General features: G+C 42.4%; 1 protein-coding gene across 27 annotated transcripts in view; it reads right to left on the bottom strand.

Annotated features, from left to right (window-relative positions):
• LOC137431577 (myocyte-specific enhancer factor 2A) overlaps window positions 1-22,648 on the bottom strand; it is a 171,005-nt gene that overhangs the window by 31,436 nt on the left and 116,921 nt on the right. For all 27 annotated transcript variants that reach the window (XR_013624139.1, XR_013624147.1, XR_013624142.1 and 24 more), the window contains one exon: window positions 6,865-7,068. Coding sequence is in view for 19 of the 27 variants with exons in the window: in XM_078782128.1 (XP_078638254.1) it covers window positions 6,865-7,068 (204 nt within the window). In the remaining 8 variants the exon portion in view is untranslated. The remainder of the gene's footprint in view (window positions 1-6,864; window positions 7,069-22,648) is intronic.

Below are 22,648 nucleotides of genomic sequence, written 5' to 3'. Positions count from 1 at the left end.
CAGCAGCCATGCTTTGTCGACAACAAGTTGAAATGCGAGATGGATGAAACATACTGGAAAGCCAATGGTATGATCCGTGAGCTAGTATGCGTGAGCATGCTTAGTGAGCACGTCAGCATACATCACCCACACACACCAATCAGGCACTTGAAGCATGGAGGCAGCCACAGGGAATGACCTGGAAGTGGGAAAGCCTTCACAACCACTCACAGACTGTATATCCACATAAATGCCAGATCATGATAGTTTCAACCACGGGTTAAGCAGAAGGTTGATGAAGAAGACATTTTCAAAATGTAATGCTCAGTTTCTCCTTCCAGTCGAACTTGATCCGAAAATTCCTGCAGAGGGTCGATTTAAGAGAGGCCGCATGCAGAGTCTGGGATAGAGGCTTGAGGAAGTCTGTCGGCCATGGATAAAATGTCGCCTGTGACTCGGTCTGATCTATTCTGGTGCAAAATTGGTAGAGTAGGACTTGGTCAAATTTCTGAGTTGGTTGGGCTTTTTTTATTTGAGATAGATTAGAGGGAGACTCACTGGTTATAGCAAAGATCCTGTCTGCTCAGAACCAGCAAGGCCTCTCATTCCTCACTTCAAAACACCTTGGAGTGGCATGATCCTACACATGGCCAAGTAATTAAGAGGTGAGGAGGGTCAAAGATCAGTTAAAAGGCCTGGACCCTTGAGACTAAAGAGGAGACTTTCTGTTCAAGCTGGCAACTCCCCTTCTGTCCCGTAAGAGATCACAACATCAAATAGATTGTCGGTTGAGGATCAAAGTGGAAAGTCAACCATAACGAGTCATGGATAGTCAGGCCCACTGGTCATTTAAACAAAGACAGCATAATGTACAATATTCCTTCAAATAGAATAATGTTAAAGTATCGTCAATTGATATTGGATTAATGTGGATGCCGATACATATCAACACAATCCAGGGTACCATTTAAAAATCCACCAGGGGGCTTCCTGTATTCCAGGATAGACATAAGGGCTCAACTTTATGTACATACAGCTCAACGGCCTTAAAGGGCCATCTATATATTACATACAAAAGAACTGGTAAAATACTTGAATTTCCCTTCATTCCCTTTTTCTTCTATTTCTCAATTTCGACTTCATCTCACTTCCAATACAAATTTAGATAGGAATTTTTTGAGGAAGTTATGTTCTATTATCTTGTGGCCTGAATAATCTTGTAAAATGCCACTCCATGAGAAAACCAGATAAATAAAAAAAGCTAATGGAAATTTAAAAGTAAATGCTTTCAATAAGGACCTGAAGGCAGATGGAAAGAGCAACGGTAGACAAGTAACTTGGTGTACTGTCATGCAGGTTTGGGATGGATGTGTATACAGTATATGGGTAAAGGAGGACCTTGCCTTTCCTTGACTTCCCTCAAAAGTTTCTAAAATATGATATTGCTGATTATAATAATAAAGAGGTGTAATCATGTGCAATACAACACATTAAATTAAATTTTCTCATCAGGACCCAACTGTTGCAAGGACAGGAAATAGTATTTCACCGGAACACAAGTGCAGATTTCCATTCCCAGGCTTGCCGATGACAATTCTGCACTAAGCAGGTGGTCAGGGGCAACGTTTCTGCAAGCAGAGGTCGTTGGGCAGGTGGAGACATCTCACTTTGGAGATGGTGCGGTCGGCCTGACCGAACGTTGCCAATTTTGGAGCGGCTGATCGTGAGGCATGCGACGTTCCAGGCACGCACCATTGGCAGCTGTGTATGTGTCACAGGATGGCACATTCCGGATCGTGTTTTCCCCCATGCCGAGTGCCATATTGCCCCACCAAGCAACAAACATCTCTTCTCACGCTAATGCTGTGTCTCAAGAATAAATAAACTTCATTTACTTCGATGTACCGAGGCACCTGAACGATTTTATTCTGCAAGCTATAAAAATTTAAACTTCCGTTAAACTCGAGGATTTGCAGGCCACAATTATCGATCTTTTATCATGTCTTGCAGGAAGTGAATAAGTTTATCAGTCCCATCAAGCAAAATTGTGGGGGCAGAAGCCGTTTCCCAGGAGTCATTTCCAACCACCTGCCAACTGACATTTGGGCTTAGACATCTTAAGCTGTGCTATGGTTAAAAGAGGGTGTTTTATGCATGAGAAAACATTTAAACCTTTCGTGCCTTTGATTTTCGGGATTGCCACCAAATCCGGTGATATGGAGTTGAACCAGAAAACAAGGAAATATTTCCACTGCTCTGAAGATAAAACTCAAAAGCGGAATTTGGTCTTATCCAGTGAGGAGACCATTGTGGAGACTGGCACGGAAAACCAGAACGTTATCTTTCTGAAGCAGGAAACTAATCATATTTGCTTTTGCCCTCTCAACATCCCCATGAGTACTGCTTGCCAGGCCTGACCACAATCCACATTTACACCTAGCAAAACACTGACCAACATCAACCCCCTCCTCGCCCACTGCACTCCCCTTTACTCAAACACATTTTTACCCTCACCCACCAAAGGTGGACGGAGGTTATGTTTTCACCCATGTCTGTTTGTCTGTTTGTTTATGTGCAGGATATTTCAAAACGTTGTGGACAGATTCGGATGAAATTTGGTGGACATGTTGGATGTGTGACAAGGAGGAATTGAAACAATTTTGTGATCTGGATCTGATATTTTTAAAAGTGATTTTTCACCATTGAGAGATAGGGGGAAAAAACTATAGATAGTATGACACAGTATCTCAAAAGTTGTGAACAAGTTATGACAAAACTTGGATTAGTTGGTTAAGGAACAAGAACAAGCCGATTAAACTTTGCTTCAGGTCCGAATCCAGATCTGGCCCATCAGTGGGATACAAAACGTAAATTAATCAACCTGGTGGAGGTATGCACTCTATCGCGTGCCATTCTAGTACCACACGTTCTGCACTCCAATTGCTGAACTTCCAAGCCAAGTACATTGGGAGTGTCACACAATGGTAACCATAGCTTCTTCTGTGCAATCCTTGGACACAATGGTAACCAGGGTAAAAATCAACAATCCTTGGTGTAACGTAACCAAAGGCTGGAGCCACTAATTCTCATCACTAACCACAACTTCCTGAAAAAGATTTGATGTTTCCCAGATGCTCCTGATGTTACCAAATTCAGGAATATATTTCAAACGCAATGCCTTTGCGCAACATTTTCCTCCAGGGAAACTTTTCCACGCAATATCGGATTTTGTATCATCCAAAAGCTGATCAATTTACACTGCCCACCGCCACCCTCCCCCAAAAGTTTCAAAAGCCATGACACTGCAAAATGCGCAAAATACTTTCACAGCAGGTACACAGCAGGCATTTAAAACATCTCACCTTTGACACAATAAAGCATTGTTAAGCAGCCGGAGCACCTGCCGGATTCATCAACACGAACTCTTGGCAACACGTGTACAATTCAGTTGTAGGTTTTACACCACTTTGGGCCAGGATTTGAATTCAAGGGATTCTTGTATCATTAAAATAAAAGGAACTTCAATTTTGAGGCAGAATGAACTATTTTGTCTCGTCTTAAAACTCATTTCATTCTGCACTGACTGGTGTGGGATTTGATCATGTTTGCTGCTCATTCTTGACAATCCATACTTGGCGAGCATAGTCAGTAGGCCAAACACACCTCAATATGGCATGAGAGAGGCCTTAGTGTTACAGTGGACCGAAATGGGGGTTATTTTTTTTACAGTTCGTGCGTCAAGTTTGGTGTCAAACACCTGATCTCTGAATAGAATCCTCTCCTCTCCTCTAGTCCTATGCAGTGTCGTGGGCCCAGTATTTTTTTCTTTTTTCTTTTTTACACACATTAGTAACCTCTCCACTATATTCTGAGAAAATACTGTTACAGATGACTAAAGATTATAACTTGCAATTCCACATGTCATCAACCACACCAACAACAACGCTCACTGCCAGCCTGGAAAGGACTAGATGCTGATCTAGTACATTGCCTTCAGAAATATTCACACCCCTTGACTTTTTCACATTTTGACTTGACTCCATAATTATTCAACCCATTTGCAATGACACTCCAAATTGAGCTCAGATGCATCCAATTTCCTTTGATCATCCTTGAGATTTCTCTACAACCTGATTGAAGTCCACCTATGGCCAATGCAATTGATTGGACATGATTTAGAAAGAAACACACCTTTCTATATAAGCTCCCACAGTTGACAGTGCATATCAGAGCAGAAACCCAAGTTGACAAAGTCAGTAAAAGTAGAATTGTGAGGAGGCATAGATCTGGAGAAGGGTATAAAACAATTTATAGACCATTGAAAGTTCCTAAAAGCACAGTGAGTTTCATCATTAGGAAATAGAAAGAATATGGAATACCCAGACTCTTCCTAGAGGTGGCCGTCCGAAGAAGCTGAGCAACCGGGTAAGAAGAACCTTGATCAGGGAGGTGACCAAGAACCCAATCACTACTCTGACAGAACTATAGAGTTCCTTACCTGAGATGGGAGAAACTGCTGGAAGAACAGTCTCTGCAGCAATTCACAAATATATGCTTTCTGGGAGAGTGGCCAGATGTAGCCACTCCTGAGAAAAAGGCAAATGACAGCATATGGCTCGAGTTTGGAAAAAAGTCACGTGAAAGACTCTGAGAGCATGAGGCAAAAGATTATGTGTTCTGATGAGACAAAAATTGAACACTTTGGCCTGAATGCAAATCGCTACATCTGGTGGAAACCAAGCACAGCTCATCATCCATCTAACAACATCCCTACCGTGAAGTATGATGGTGGCAGCATCATGCTATGGGGATGCGTTTCAGCGGCAGAGACTGGGAGACTTGCAAAGATAGAGGGAACAATGAACGGAGCCAAATACAGGAAAATCCTTGAGGAGAACCTAGTTCAGAGTGAAAAGACCTTAGACTGCAGCGTAGATTTATGTTCCAATAGGCGAATGACCACCAGCATACAGCTAAAGCAACACTGGAATGGCTTCAGAACAAGAATGTGAAAGTCCTTGAGTGGCCCAGCCAAAGCCCAGACTGGAATCCCATTAAGAATCTGTGGAAAGACTTGAATATTGGTGTTCACTGATGCTCCCCATCCACCCTGACAGAGCTTGAGCAAATCTGTAAGGAGGAATGGGAGAAACTCCCCAAATCCAGATGTGCAAAGGTGATATAGACATACCCAAGAAGACTCGAAGCTGTAATCGCTGACAAGGGCTGTCATTTCTACCCCTGTTAATTCACCCCAGATCCACTTTTCTGAAATACCGACTTCTTTCCTGGAAGTCCTAGCAGTGTCCATATGTTTTTTTTACCTCTCCCACCCCCACCCCCTTCCCACGCCTCCTCCCCCCAAGCCCTTTACCTCCCACAGATCTCCCGATGTCCCTGCTCTCAAATGTTGTACTTGTGTGCTTCCCACTCTCTCCCCATCTCGTCTCCCGCTCCCTTTATTTAATCACGTGTCCGTTTTTTTTTTTTTTTTTTTTTTTTGTCATTAATGTTAGCTCTAACACGAGCATCGATCTTGTATACAGAAACAAAGGGCACTTCTATGAAGTATTGACTCAGGGGACTGAATACTTATGCAAGTTAGACATTTCTGTATATTCTTTTTAATTATTTTGTAAAAATTTCGAAAAAGAAAATTCCACTTTGACATTTTGGGGTGTACTGTGTAGATGAGTGACAAAAAAAAATAATCTCAATTTAATCCATTTTAAATTCAGGCTGTAACACAACAAAATACGAAAAAAGTCAAGGGGTGTGAATACTTTTTGAAAGCACTGTACTTGGAACAAGTCTTTCAATCCTGAAAAGTTTTTTTTTAACATTTACCCTTTATAAGGATTGTCACACCCTGTCTCTCTATAAGGATTGTGAAACAAATCAGATTCTCTCTATTTCAACAATCAATGACTGGAAGAATATCAGTGTCTCAAATTTTTGGACCTCACCATCAGCTATAACCTCTCCTGGGAAGACACACGTGTGTGTGTGTACGTATATATATATATATATCAAAGCAAAGCTGCAAATCCAGTTGCAGACTGGGCATCCTCTGTCGTGTCACGTCCTTTCTTGGTAAATCGGAATTTCTCACAGCTTCCAGAGTCTTTATCTTTAGCTCAATGAAACTCCCTCGTACAAAATCCCACTTCACACCAGTCTCTCCTGGATACTGTGGAATTCAATGCTCTCAACATCATTGGCATTGCTAGCAAAGAAGAAGCGTCGTGGCTGCTGCTCTCTCTGTCTCTGTCTCTCTCTCTCAATCTCTCCCTGAAACAGCTTGGTGGCCTCTATTTTTTTTTTTAACTACCCCTCCTTTCATCTCTCATTCCATTCCAATGTATTTTTCCAGTAACCCCCTCCTTGTCAAAATCCAGGCTCACCACACACAGCTCCACTCCATTCTCTTCTCTCACTTGTGGAACCTTCATCCTCAATCTGCTCAATTCCACTTTTCCCTCGAGGATTTCAAGTTGGCAATGCACAGTCACTTAGAGTAATCAAACATGCCCACCCATGATCCTTTGTCCTCATTAGCCCTTCACTACCTCTCCTCATCTACATGGAGTTTACCAAGTTTCACTCTCACGCGTTGTTCACCCACTTGCTGTATCCATGAGTTATCTCCGTGTACCACTGTCGATGTCTTGCATTCTACACTCTCTCTCACCTTGCACCTCCATGAGTCTAGACTTTTAAAAAAGCAAAAATGATTTTAACAGAATGGTATAATGGATAGGAAATAGTGCGTCTAAACTTTATTAGTCGCACAAAAAAAGATAATGTATTCAGCTCCCCCAATCGTTTAAAGCTCCAACTTTTGCCATACATTAATACTGTACCACAAATCTTTGGAGAAAATACCTCTAGGATGTCAGAGTTTGTACGTGATTCATGTGGTTCGTTGTACTCTGTGTACTTCAGAAGTACACGGTCCATGTCTGAGCTGGCATACTGGAACAGCTTATTGGTGCTGTTAAATATGATGAGAGCTATCTCACAGTCGCACAGCACACTCAACTCGTAAGCCTTCTTCATTAGGCCAAACTTTCGCTTCGTGAAGGTCACCTGTTAGAAGGCATGGGGTACACACATGAAACTCCTCAAAGATTAATGGAAATGTGGATAAAGAAAGTATTCCGGCAGCAGAATTGCAAATCAAAAAACATAGGGGAATGTTTTTTGGGAAACATAGGGGAATTCCTGGTGAGCACCAGGAATGCACTCCTGGTGCTCACCTGGTAGAATAAAGAGTATACTGCACTGACTAAAGGTATTTTAAACCAATTTCGATGCTTGCTAGAAGACAGGGCAGCATGTAGAATCATACTAACATAAGCAAAAGACTTTAAACAAACAAAAAAATAGCTATTTTAGGGGGCAACCTCCCCCCCTCTCACCCCAACAGACCACCTTAGACTCCGATTTCTTAAATGCCAGGAACAAACTTTGGTACAACACGGGTGATTAAGGTTGTGGTCAAGTTTCATCAGAATTGCATATGTAGTTTCTGAGAAGAAAGCAAATACCTATTTTGGGGGGAACCCCCCTGCCCCCCTTCCCCGTAGATCGCCAAAGGGGAAGTTTTTTAAAATGTCGTGAACAAACTTTCGTACATCATGGGTGATGAAGGTTGTGGTTAAGTTTCATCAGAAATGCACGTGTAGTTTCTGAGAAGAATGCAAATATCTATTTGGGGGGGTGGGGGCGGGGGGTCAAACCTGGGCCCACTTTGACCCCCCGTAGACCCCCAAAGAGGCAGATTTTTTAAATGCCGTGAAAAAACTTTGGTACTAATTGCCAAAGAAGGTTGTGGTAAAGTTGTGGGTGATGAAGGTTGTGGTTGAGTTTCATCGAAATAGTGTGTGTAGTTTCAGAGGGAAAAGCAAATTTCTATTTTGGGGGTCAAACCTGGAGCCCCTATGGCCCCCGGTAAACCCCCTTAGACCCCAATTTTTTTAATACCGTGAACAAACTTTGGTCACAAGACAACAAATATCATTTGTACCAAATTTGGTCACAATCCCAACAGCGGTTTCAGAGAAGAAGTTTCAAGTGTTTACGGACGGGCTGACGGACGGACGACGCACCATCGCATAAGCTCCCCTGAACTTCGTTCCAGGTGAGCTAACCAGGATGGCAACACATGACCTTATACATTATTGGGAAAGAATGTCCATCATAGAGATATCTTGAAAAGGGAAGAGGTACCCCTACAAAAAATAATAATCATGAGATCCGAGGAAATTTTCACAAGATTTCTATCAATTCTCATTTATTTTTTCAAAAGTCCATTTTTGTAAAGATGTTTTGTTTTTCAGAGCTTCAAGGTGCCAGTTGATGGTACATTTTATTTTGGATAAACACGTCTTGACAAACAGGAAAAGCAAGCAGCTATTTAAGCTTGAAACCTTATCAGAAGTTAATGCAAAAAAAGGGTGGGTTCACTCAGTAGTCTTTCTTTCCTGCAACAAATAAACGATTCAATGGTTTGGCCTACCTGTGCCAAAGGCCATGCTCGGTGTGAAACTAGTTTGGAAGATTCTCCCAATTAGCTGACAGAGACACATTGAGGTGTGGTGTTATTAATCAAATTTTAAAAAAGTAACTACAGCAATGTGACTGTCGCCAATATGCCTCCGCATAGTCCCCGCCCGTGACAATAGGTAGATGCCCTCGTTCACTGTCCTAAAAATAAACAAGTTTGGTTTAAATCCCTTCAGCTGTTTTGAAGTATCACATTTTTACCAAAGGACAGGTTTCACATTGATCAGTGAAGAGTTTTCAGAGAAGGGATTTTTAAAAATAGTGGTTTTGAAGCTAATTTGGCTGCCAAACCACATGATATATGACATCAAAATGTACACTCTGCATATGTATAGGTAGGAGATCACGTTTGTGAAGTTTCGTGTTAATCAGAAAAGGTTTGTTTTTCTATCTAAGATGGCTGCTAAAGCACGTGACCTATGACATCATCATTTTCAAACTATATGCAACAATGGCGTTAGATGACATTTGTAAAATTTTGCATCGATAGGGCAAGCGGTTTCAGAGATATAATTATTTAATATTTTCCTTCAATCCAATATGGCTGCCAAACCATATGACCTATGAGGTCATAAGTTTAATATTTCAATACAAATGGGTCAGAGATCATGTACATGCAATTTCAGATTTTTTGGATAAGGAATTCAATTAAAACATCTATGGCTGGTATGTCACTTCGCTGATGTCATCATTATCATACTTTTGCTCCACATTGGAAGTACTTGATAATGTGCCAAGTTTCGGGGGTTTTTTTTCCATTCAGCGGTTTCTGAGAAATATATATTTAATTATTTGTGTTTAATCCAAGATGGCTGCCATGCCACGTGACCTATGATGTCACAATTATCATAAAAACATTCTGCATGGATGTCACTCCTATCCTGAAAGTTTAGTCTCAATCAGACATGTGGTTGCTGAGAAAAACGAGGTTGAGCCCGTACGGACGGACGGACGGACGGACAATCCGAAAACATAATGCCTCCAGCCACCTTCAGAAGCCAAGGCATAAAAAGTGTAATACATGGATACACCAATGATTGCCAAAAAGACATATGCAACAGATATCCTGGACTGATAACAGTTTCCATGAGGGCCGAGGAGATTACCTTGACTGTATGATTGTACAACCAAAGGCCATACGGAAAAAGCTTCTGTTCCACAGTTTAAAGATTCGAGTACAAATACCATTCGATGCGCTCAATTTTCAAGTAAACAAATCATTATTATGAAAGAGTATTTTCGACTTCATAACAATTCATCTAGCTCGACCTTAGGTTATCGGGGGTGTCAAAATGGCAGTCAACCTTCATGAAATCTGGCAGGGATTCAAGAATTCTGTTAGGGTCCCAGCACACGATGTCCTACCCGTTTCCTAACGCACAGGGATCTTTAACGTCTATGGAGCTAGTATACGGGACAATTAGTACAAAGCCTACAGTCTGACGAATCTTTCTACGAAGATAACTATAGTTATTAAATAATGGCACCTAATCCATTTAGAAACCCCAGAGTTAATCTTCACGTCAAGGTTTCAGGTTGCGCAAAGCAACACAACATCTGCGGTGCACATAGCAAAGTGAAGGCAACACTTGTTGTTTTTGTTTTCCTTACTTGTAAGCTGGAATGTCAGAAGAGGAACTAAAGAGACCAGAATTGTAGCAAACTGTTCAGTTGGTCTTTATAGCATTCACAGCTGAGTGCTTGGCCTACAATTCTGGGATCACAGGTTCAAATCCGTGATACTGCATCGATTTGTTCATCGTCTCCCAATGTCGTAATTTATGGGAAAGTACACAGGATCTCAACCAATGTCCTTGTCCTACGTGTAATATTTGCACAAGTGGACATATCATAACCGGATTTTAACTCCCCGATGACCAAAACAAAATAAATAAATACACTGGCAGCCTTTCCCAGTAAGATCACAAATAAATAAAATGTCACATTTTTGGCAAACTGTTTACATTCCTCGAGCAATCAGCTACGTACTTGGCAGCTGGAATACTGAGAAAGCTTTGAAAAGGAAGTTTGAATAACCTGAAAATTGTTTATTGCACTTGTAGGAATGGAAGGTGGTTCAAAATTTGCTACCCGGCATTTGAGGTCTGGACTGGGGATAGAAAAACGGCTGTGGTTTAACGACATTGTACGGACAGCCGACAACTGCTTAAATTTCGACAGTTTCCTCAATCGTGGCATCCTCTTACATGAGTTAGAGTATCAGAAATTCTCGTTGTGCTGAAGAATGGCTCTATGCCAGGGTCTCGGATGCCATTCTTTTCCAAAATTAGAAGGAAGGGGGTGGGGGTTTGGGGGGGGTAAGAAGGAGAATAGCAGATAAGGCCTGTATTTATGAACAAAGTGGCAAGCACGGTGCTCCATTACAGCTTGGCCTTGGCTTCAAGGTGAGGCCAGACTAATCTGTTGATAGCTCTGACTTTCAGACAATTTTTAGCCCCAAATGCCCACCAACCAAGAGGCCCATGCAGTTGAGAAATTCCCATCATGTCACAAAATATGAGATAACATATATCTGATAAATATATATATTTTAGATATCCAACAAATGTGGGGATCGATTGTGTCAAAACATTCTCAAGTTGTACACCACACCGTGTATCTATGAATGAAGAACATCCTCACCAACCACAATATCATGCGAGCGGCATTTTGTGGAGCAATCAATGAATCAAAATATCGTTATCATAATGAGCTCCAAGGTTAAGCAGTTTGACGTCGTTTGCTAAATCAGCCAGAGCAATCTGTTCAAGATGCTGAGCCCAAAACCCTAAAACCCAGAGGCCATCTTGTGACAAAATCTTTATGAGAAATCTCACAATCGGTTAAGACACCTGAAGCAACTGGATTGCTGATTCTAAAGAACATCGTGAAGCCTGCGTCCTGTGAAGACATCATTGCAAAATTACATGCGCCCAATGTGTCTAGAAGAGCAATACGTAGGATCCTGTAATGATGTGCCGTGTAATCTGGGCAATGAATGCAAAGAGATGATGCAAACACGTGATGACGTTTCACAAAATGACTCATCTTGATGTTTCAAGCCTGTTTGTGCAAGACAGCCCTTCCAAGTGAGCAGATTGGAACTTACCTGTGAAATATCACATTTCGTTTCAGAGGAGATGGAGCATTAAAATGAATGAATGAGACCCAGAAACCAAGCAACACTCGTGACACCAGTACAGTAAAGGATTATGATTTTTTTAAATACAACATAATCGTAATACAACATTATTACGATTATGTTATGACTAAATTATTACTATTTCATATCTACAGAGTGGATATATTTTTTCCCCAGAACTTTGTGGCAATTCTAACAGACTCTCATGCCAGATAATGAAAATAAACAAAGTCTCTGTTAAGTTTGTATCGAAACCACATACAAGGCTTTCATCCGCAGCTCAATGGAGTACTGCTCTCCCCTCTGGGCTGGTGCCCCTGCCTCACACCTAACTCGTCTTCACGCTGTTGAAACCAAAGCGTTCAGAATCATTGGAATCTCCCGCGATGAAGCTATCTCCGAGGGCCTTTCACTTACTCACCGCAGGCAGGTTGGTGGTCTTTCCATCTTCTACCGACTCCTCTCCGGCCTTGCCCACCCAGCTCTCTCTGGGCTCTGTCCCCCAAATATTCCTACAGGTCGCACAAGATCTGCCAGCAACCCTCTTATGGTTAAACTGCCAAAATCAAGACTTTCTGCTCACCTTCACTCCTTCATTCCTCTTTTCTCCCGCCTCTGGAACAAAATCCCTCACTCTCTTCAATCCCACTCCACCCCCAGGTCTTTAAAACAGCTGTCCACCACCATCTCTTATCTTCCCCCATCCAAAACCTTGATCTTTTCTACCCATGCTAATTTCACCCCAAATCCACTTTTTTGAAATACCAACTTCTTTCCTGGAAGTCCTTGGTGTCCTTGTGTTTTATACGTCTCCCCACCCCCCTCCCCCTTCCCATGCCTCCTCCCCCTCAAGCCCTCTCCCTCCCACACATCTCCCGATGTCCCTCTCAAATGTTGTGTTTGTGTGCTTCCCCTTCTCTCCCCATCTTGTCTACCGCTCCCTCTTTTTATATATATTGTTTGTCTGTTTGATTTTTTTTTGTGATAAATGTTAGCTCTTTCACGAGCCTCGATTCTGTATACAAAAAACAAACACAAAAAAAAAAAGCCAAAGTCAGAAGCAGTGTCATTCAGGCTTTCCTTTTCATTAACAAGAAAATACACTAAACTACCAGTCGATGGGATCACTTTTATTGACAATGCGTAACAAACCTTGATGGGTGGTCATTCACCAGCATTTTCAGGCTTTCACATGCTCGAATAACAGCTCAGACCTTTAGTCTCACATCTACCAACAGTCTTTTTGATGGGGGTGAACTCTACCTCATTCCCGCACAGTGCATATTCCAGTTCTTTTGGATTTTTGAGGTCATTATTGTCGAGCCTGTAACGCATGGTCCAAAACATGTGACAAACCCTGCTATGGGATTTCAGCAAAGTGTACCTGGGCTCGCCACTCACAAAATCAGTTTTCACATGTTCATTCCCATTGATACAAATTTGTTGCATAATTCCTTGTGATACCACGCTTTGACCGCAATGACGAAAACATGTTTGTTGCCACTATCTCATGGGTCGTTGAAATATTATTAGTGCTTGCCCAAATTGCAACGATTCCAAAACTCTTTCATCACATTATGAATATTTGCCGTGATGAAAGTCTCTGCTAAGGTTGGAAATATTCCACCTAACAATCCGAAGCACGGTTCTCTACTCTCTTGAGGTGATGTGCAACAATCTGCCGGATCAAAGGTTGGTGTTGCTGGTGGCCGGTCCATTACTCGCATTTAAAGATGTTTGTCGTGTCGATTTGAGGATGGCAAAAAGGGCTGAAACTGCCCCGGTGGAAGCATCGATTCTCTTGCAGCCGATAATAATCATCCATATTTGGAATTTGATTAACCTCTTGCTTTGTGACAAGATTCTCTGAAACTGAGCAATTAATCTGTCCCTTACTATATTTATACTGTACCTGCTGATGGTATTCATAATTATACAAATATTGGTGTGGATAATTCACAATTGGAAAATAGAGCCCCATGACATTTGGTAGGATTGTCTGCATTGTCAACTTGTCAGTTATTGGTCAATTTACAGCATTACATCGAGTCATTTCAAGTGATAAAAAAACAACAACTAATATCAAGCATCAATTTAAGGAATACGTTTGGAACAGTACAACAGTGTCAGAATCGCTAATGGCTACAACACGAGCATCTTCAAACAGCTGTGCATGGGGTCTAAGGCAAGGTCTGGGTTTAAAGGGCAGTTTTGCTGTGCCATCTGCATTCCCACAGTGTCTATCACTCACTCCCACCTGCCTGAATGCCTCTCGTTTGCCATCCCTCTGACCATGTGCATTATTGATAAATGCCACCAATTGCTCCTCGCAAGGTCCTGTAGTCAAAGCTTGAAAATCAAGTACCTTTAAGTCACATACCTACAAGATGAGACCGAAGTATGTCACATACTTGGCTAATGTCAATATGTCCACGAGTCAATACACCTTTAAGTTTAACTATATTATATTGAGCAACTGTAGCGGGAAATACATGCATTATTACTGCAAATATGTAGGCGTTATACATGCCAATTGCCTTCCCACTTCAAATACTCTTACCTTTGTTTCTCTCCTATCATCCTTCTTTTTCTCAGTTTTTAATATTCTAATTTATCCTCAACCACTCGCCTTGTCCCACTTCCATATACACGGGGCATACATTGAAAATACGTAGATGACTCTAAAGATTAACTGGCTACATATTGCAATAATTGATGGATTATGATATTTAAACAAAATAAAATTATTTATTTGAGCCTGGTATTTTACTCCAAAAACTCTATAGAATTAAATAAGCATTGTGCTGTACATAAGGCATTCAAAATGTTTGACTAACTACATACTTGCCATTGTTCATGACAAACAGATAAATAAAACAAGAAGACATCATGCAGAGCATGACACTAGTAATATCCACCCCTCCCCAAAATAAAAAGTTGCTATGGATACATCAAATTGTCCATTTAATTCAGATTATAATTTACGATCTTAATCAAAGCTTTGGTCAATCAGATGAAAATTGATAATTTTTCTGATGAAAATTGATATGAGGAGTTTGACCTTGAGTTGACCTTTTGACCTTAAACATTGTAGGTTTCCCAATTCAGTGAGGCACTATGCAGATGCTGTTCAATCTTCAAGTCAATCAGATGAAAATTGATCATTTTGGAAGTTTGACACCTAGTTGACCTTTGACCTTGTGACCTCAAAAATATAGTCAGGTTCAGTATGTCCAGATTTAAAGTTTCGTTGGATTTTTTGGGGGATTTGGAAAACTATATATTTTTGGAAACTATATTGTATAGTCAGTCAGAAAACCAATGTTGCTATTTGCACAGACTCCTGTATGGCGGCCATCTTGGATTTTCAAAATTGCCGCCATAGAACTCATTTTTCTCAATATCTCAGCTTCTAAATAACATAGAGCTTTGATTCTAACGGCTAAACATACATTTTCAAGGGCCCCGAATCCAATGGTAACAAGTTCGATAAGCAAGACATGACCATAGAGCTCCTATGTGGCGGCCATCTTGGATTTTTCAAACTGGCCGCCGTAAAATTGATGTTTCTCAATATCTCAGCTTCTAAACAACATAAAGCTTTGATTCTAACGGCTAAACATACATTTTCAAGGGCCCCGATTCCAATGGTAACAAGTTCGATAAGCTAGACATGACCATAGAGCTCCTATGTGGCGGCCATCTCGGATTTTTCAAACTGGCCGCCGTAAAATTGATGTTTCTCAGGATCTCATCTTCTAAATAAGACGGAGCTTTGATTTTTCTAAATCCCAAAAACAATCCAACGAAATCTAAAATCTGGACATGCTGAACCTGACTGTGTTGACTGTAATGAGAAATACTATTCTACTGCGAGTGTTTTGCCCTTTGTGGGCCTTTGTGGCATACTGCCAAATAACACACAGATACTCCTAATGTTCATGAGAACTTAAAATCTGTTTACGGGTGGACAAGCTACTAAAGTAATAAGTTTGATCCCCAGGGTACAGCTGAGGAAAATAATTAGTTTACAGCGTGTGTTTTTGTATTATTTATATACTGAGCAATATACCTGATATTGTGGTGATGGTGGTAGTGTATTTGTAGCCTATTATACATCAATATGTCTGTGGTGGTGGTTGTATATATCGGTGACGGTTCCCTTTGCTTTGCTGTCTTTGCAGGTTCTACATGTCACATTATGAGTGAGATGCAACAAGATGGTGAAGGGGCGGGGCAAGCCCAGGAGTCCACGAACTGTAAGCAGTGCATTTTATGCAAGGCTGATGATGTCAAGAAAGGATCCTTGGTGTTAAACCCCAGAATAGATTCCTACCAACATTTATTGAAGACAATAGAAGAAAGGGCCAGTTTGCATGATGGCATCTACGTTCAAGTCCATAAACGACTCCAAAACAGCACAAAAGAAACACTCTCTACAGAGAAGGCAGTTTGGCATCGCACTTGTTACTCCAGTGCAACTAACAAGAGCGAGATACAACGTGCCAGAGACCACCATGCGCATGCAGTAACAACTGGACACTATACTGCAAAAAAACGCGGACAGAAGAGAGGAAGCACAGAAATGGACGAGCCAGGCTCATCAACATCTGATGCAACATCCCCGTTCACACGCTCGTGTACAGCGCCACTGGATAAAGAGCAGTGTTTCTTCTGCCAAAAAGATGATGGCCAACTACTCTACCAGGTTAGGACTGAAAATGCTGGTCAAGAGCTTAGAGAGGCTGTAGAGAAGTCCCAAGATGCATTATTGAAAACACGATTCAACACATGTATCTCACCAGGTGATGCACACGCAATTGACCTTCGGTACCACAAATCTTGTTGGAGAAGACATGTGTTCCATGTAGTATGAGACAGACCTAGCGCAAACAGAAGCAGCACAGACAAAGAACTATTGCTGCAACGGGCAAGTCTGATTGAGATGATCAACCTGATAGATGTCAAAACACAAAACCAAGCTTATCTCCCCATGGATGACATTGAAACCACTTATGTCAATATGATTGGCGCAGAACACTTGGAAAAGCATGTACCTACATTCAATAGAGAGTGGCTGAAAGAAAGAATCGTCACTGAGTTGCCAAGCGTGACATCTGTTCTCCAAAAAGACCGAAGAAAATCGGCTATCCTCTACTGTCCAGATGCATGTGAGGAAAGCATGGTTCATTCTGCAATCACAAGTGATGGCGATGACGAGAACAACATGAAGACAATCTACAAAGCAGCACAAGTGATACGGAAGAGCATCGCAGAATTCATTAAGAAGGACCAGGAAGCAAATACCATACAGGTGTCCAGCGATATCAACGATGTTCCGGCTGAACTATACACCATGATCCGCTGGGTAATGGTAGGGCCTGTCGACAAGCTGGAAACTGAGAAGAGGACCAGTGTTGTTGACAGATCAACACTCACTGTGAGTCAGAACATCATGTATGGATTCAAATCTAACAGACAGGTGAAGTACAAACCAAGCAGCGAATCCGCAACATTCAGGCCACCCCATTCAAGAGAAAACCCCCAAGTCCTGAGATTGGCTCTGACTGTCCATCATGACACACGCAACAAAAAGCTGATGGGACTTCTCAATGCACATGGCTACTGTGTTTCGATTGTCCGCGCCCTCCTCATGGAAACTGCTCTTGCCAATGCTGTTGTAGAAAACACCAGGCAGTTTGAAGGTCTGTACGTGCCACCATTCCTGAAAAGGGGAGCCTTTGTGTTCTTTGCTGCAGACAACACGGACTTTGCCGAGGATACTCCTGACGGGAAAGGAACCACTCACGCAACGATTACTGCAGTGTACCAGAAGTCAGATGTCCCTGGAGAACCAGTTGCGCAACCTCTGATCATCGATGATGCACAGAGTCTATCGGTCACTCCATACCATGTAGATGTGCTGCACTGTGACAAGCCGAAACCACAGCTTACGAAGAGAACACAGGAGTTTGTCATCAACAAGGGGGTCTCCAGATCCTATCAACTGACACAACTGGGATGGGTTGTTGCTTCTGCTCTATCCAGGATGAAAGCGAGGGAACACTCCAGCAAGATTCCAGGTTGGGCAGGATACAACTCGCTCTTGTCTGAACGCCAGTCCATGACTCGGGTTGGTGCCTTGCCACTACTTCCAGAGGTGGTGCATGAGTGGCCAACCCTACTGACCATGATCATGCAAGCCAGTCAGCTAAGGATGTTGGCAGTTGGTGAAGATCATCCCACTGTAATTTCATTTGACATGGCCCTCTACGAGAAGGTGGTGCAACTGCTGGATGCAAGACCTGACTTGAAACGCACAGTCGTCCCCAGACTGGGTGAGCTGCATGTTGTCATGGCGGCTCTCCGAGCCCTCGGAGCCTCCATGGAGAACTCAGGCATTGATGATGCTTGGGTAGAAGCTGATGTCTATGGTCCAGCCACGACGCGGCAAATCCTGAAATGTACACACTACAAGCGGTCTCTCCGTGCCCATATATATTCATATGTAGCACTTTATGAAATGGTTCTGGAGGAGTTCTTGAAGGACAACCCACAAGTAAAGGATGTGTGTTTCGAGGCAACAGAGGGAGTAGAAGCTGCCTGTGCTGAGACGAACAAGTGCACGAAAGCTGAATCTGTAAAACAAGCAAACACCAAACTCCTTCAAGTCTTGACATCTGATGGGGTGGTGACGGCACTCGAGGAGTGGGAAGCACGGAGATCCAAGAATGCAATGTTCAAGTGAATGATGAACTATCTACATCGGGTGGAGACAATCCTGTTATTCGTGGCAGCATCACGGAGTGCTGACCTGGTGCTTCACCTCCAAGCTGGAGAAGAACTGAGCAAGTTATTCTTTGCCATGGACCGGATCAAATACAAGCGGCTCTGGCCCCGATACATCGCAGACATGTATGACCTAAGAACCAATCACCCTAGGACCTGGGAAGAACTAGGAGCTGGCAATCTATCAGTAACCAAGAATGACATCCCGTTTGTATCCATTGGACCAGATCATGCATGTGAACATCTGAACAAGCTGATGAAGATTCACTCTGGACTGATTGGCATCTCTAACAATGCCAATGCTAGACAGAGATTCTTCATGGTTACACCAGAACTATCACGCCTGTCAAAAGACTTCAAGAGTCAGTTTGGCCTGGAAGGTGACAAGATCACAGAACATCATGACCTTGGTCCAAGTGCAGTCAAGAGGGAGCATGAAGCAATCAACAAGATCAAGGCTGCGATACTGAGTCACGGGAATCCATTTGACACTGAAGGTGACAAGCTGCACAATGTGATAACGAATGCTTACATCCCAGACGAGTATGTACCACAGATCTTGAACATTGATGTCACTGGTCAGAAGTTGTATGAAGACTACGTGTCGGAGCGTATCAATGGAGATGTTAGCCTCTGGGCACCAGTCAAGAAGGAGAACAACAAGATGTTCACATCTGGGAACAAGAGAACCACAGTGAAACTCAGAGACAGGACTGTGGATCTGAAGGAGACTAAGGAACTGTACGGAAGGCTCATGGTCCTTGCCAAGTCAAACAGAGACGTCAACCAGAAATATGCCATCGGAAATTACGAGTTCACTGTGACACCAAGAGCACTGTTCGCTCCAGATGGGACAATTCTTCCATGCACTGACAAGTCGAAGTTAATTCATCTCCTCGACAAGTTAGCAAGAGCAGAAATTCACCCCGAAGATCAGCAGCAGACACCAGCTGCAAGTGTTCTACAAGAAGATCCAATGGACACAAGAACTATGGCATCCACATCTAGTAAACCTACAAGTCGGAAGATTGCACTGGTGGATGGGATGGTATTTGTGCATAAGCTGACAAAGAAACCAGCCACTGTAGTGAAAGTCAACGATCTGGGTGAATGCTTCAATGACAGACTCATGTCTCTAACAAAAGATTGTGATGAGATCATACTGGTCTTTGACACGTACAAAAACGATTCTCTGAAGAGTGCTACCAGGGCTAAAAGAAGGCAAGGAAAGGATGCAGTACAGTATCAAGTCAGAGATGACACCAACATCAAACACATCCCAATGAGCAGATTCCTTTCTCATGACAAAACAAAGGCTGATCTGACTGACTATCTGGCAGCGAAAACTCTAGAATACAACAGTCACTCATCCAAGTTGATCATCACGTCTGCTTCAGGGCGTACTAGGAGCAACAGTGACCTGCTCTTCGAGTACAACAACCATGAAGAAGCTGCCACCCTGTTGATCCACCACGCCGTGCTGGCATCCCAGCGAAACCCACATGATGCGCAGTTGGTGTTCTTCTCTCCCGACACAGATGTCCTGGTACTAGTCATAGCAAACTATGACCTACTGCTGAGGAATACATCCATTTCCATGGCCTCTGGAATACTTCAAATAGAGCCACTGTGGACAGCTCTAGGGGTCGAAAGAGCAAAGGCGTTGCCAGCCTTTCATGCTTTCACAGGGGCAGACAACACTGGGAGGTTCTCTCGAATAGGCAAAGCAACCTGGCTGCATGTCTACCTCAAAGCAAGTGAAGATGTCATAGACACCGTGCGAATGCTTTCAGATGCAACTGAAGTGACGGAGGACATGTTGTCCACACTAGCTAACTTTGTATGCGCTGCTTACTCTCCAAATGGCATCCACATCGACAGCATCCCCGAACTACGATGGTATCTCTTTTGCAAACACATGGCAGAAAGTGACAGGCTTCCTCCTACTCTTGGAGCTCTCAAGCAGCACATCCTTAGAGTCCATATCCAAGCCAGAGTGTGGGGTCAGGCAAGCATTGCTCAACAGGATCCTCAGCTGAATCCCCTGCAAAACGGCTTTTACAAAGACACGGATGGACAAGTGAAACCAACCACAACTGAGGAGCCTCCAGCCCCCAAGGCCATCATTCAAATGGTTAGATGTCAGTGCAAAACAGACTGTTCTTCATCTAGATGTTCCTGCAGAACAAACAACTTGGCTTGTACAGACCTTTGTCAGTGTGACATCCAGTGCCAAAATGATGAGGACTCTCAAGATGTGATGAACGAAAGCGATGATGAGGATGATGATGACTTTACTCAATGATGAATCAAAGCTCTGTGCTCTTTAGAAGGTGAGTTACATCAAGTTTACGGCGGCCAGTTTGAAAAATCCAAGATGGCCGCCACATAGGAGCTCTATGGTCATGTCTAGCTTATCGAACTTGTTACCATTGGATTCGGGGCCCTTGAAAATGTATGTTTAGCCGTTAGAATCAAAGCTCTATGTTATTTAGAAGCTGAGATATTGAGTTATATTAGTTCTACGGCGGCAATTTTGAAAATCCAAGATGGCCGCCATACAGGAGTCTGTGCAAATAGCAACATTGGTTTTCTGACTGACTATACAATATAGTTTCCAAAAATATAGTTTTCCAAATCCCCCAAAAATTCCAACGAAATTACATAGTGAACCTGACTAATAGTTGGTTTCTCTATTTCGTGACTCGATATGCAAATGCTGTTCAATTTTCAAGTCAATCATATGAAAAATGGCAATTTTAGAAATTCGACATCAGATGACCAATAGGCTTCTTCGTTATGACCAACTCCTCCATATTTTGAAGTTTTGTGTAGATCGATTTAAAATTGTGACCTGTAGGCAATTGACAGACAAACAAACAGACAGAATAACGCACAACACCAACCAATATACTGTACTTGAAAAATCTTCGATTTTGCAAGTAATAAACAACAAGATGTGTGGACATGATTTTGTCACACACAAACGCACACACATGCATACATACACACATGATGAGAGAAATTTGTTTCATCACGGTCATTGTCGTGCAAATTGTAACATACACACGCCACCTGCTACGCAAACACCATACTTGAATCACCAAAGGCATTGATTTGGAAGGGCATTCAAGAATGGTATTTAAAATTAAATGCTCCGACTTTCTGTGTGAGTTGCCCAATGGGTAAACCACACATCATGCACTGCCTCCTCCTCCGGATGTTTCTCTACAGCATGAATGATTGGGCTTTTATTTTATCTATCCTGCAGAATGTCACAGACCGTTAGAAGTCCATTCATTGATGTTGCAGAGATTGGTCTATGGGAGAGGCAGTGCATGATGTGCTGTTCACCGATTGGGTAACATACAAAGGTTGGAACATTTAATTTGAAAACCAAACGCACATGCGCGCACACCCACAAACCTCAATATTGAAAAATAAGAACAGAATTTCTTGGTGTTTTTTAGTATTTCTTTAGTACAACTTTTTGAACTGTCCTTCTAAAAGAGAAGCAATGACTTCAATCGGGATTCCAATGTCAATAATGAGGAAAAAATAAAAAGGAAAATGCAGTACTGCACGTTGAAAGGTAATCAACTAGTCAGTGTCGTCTTCCATTTCATGAAGCTGTTCCCCTCGGTCGATTTGGCTATGCATATGATATAGTCTAGTAGGAAGACTAGGTCCCTCTGCACCCCCCGGAGATATACTTCTAATCAGTGTTTCTAGATTGGAAAAAATGTGTAGAAAATGACTAGCTATGGCCCCAAGCTGAAAAAATGTCCCACATACCATTTTTATGCAAATTACTGCTGCAAATTTTATGCAAAATTATGCAAATTTTATGCAAATTTTTGATGAGGAGTAGAGTTGAGGGGTCTTTGAGGGCTTCATCGAGGTGCTCTCGGTTGCAAGACTGGGTCATTCTGAGAAGCACAGCAGGGTCAGAGATCATGATGTTCTCCTCCTCAGTGAATCTCTCCATCAACAGCCTCTCCATTGCCTCACACACTGTTTTGAGGCAAAAGAGGGACTTTGCGTAGGCCTTTCCACTGAGAACACCTTTGAGAGATCCACTTGTTACTAGTTGTGCCTCAAAGAGAATCTCTGCATATCCAGAACCACGCATCTTGTGTCCAGTGAGCATCCCGATGTAGTTCATGGATG

Source organism: Myxine glutinosa, chromosome 7 (genome assembly GCF_964187855.1).
Source record: "Myxine glutinosa chromosome 7, kmMyxGlut1.1, whole genome shotgun sequence".
NCBI lineage: Eukaryota > Metazoa > Chordata > Myxini > Myxiniformes > Myxinidae > Myxine > Myxine glutinosa.
The sequence above is the reverse complement of the archived record's forward strand: the minus strand, read 5'-3'. Positions and strand labels throughout refer to the sequence as shown.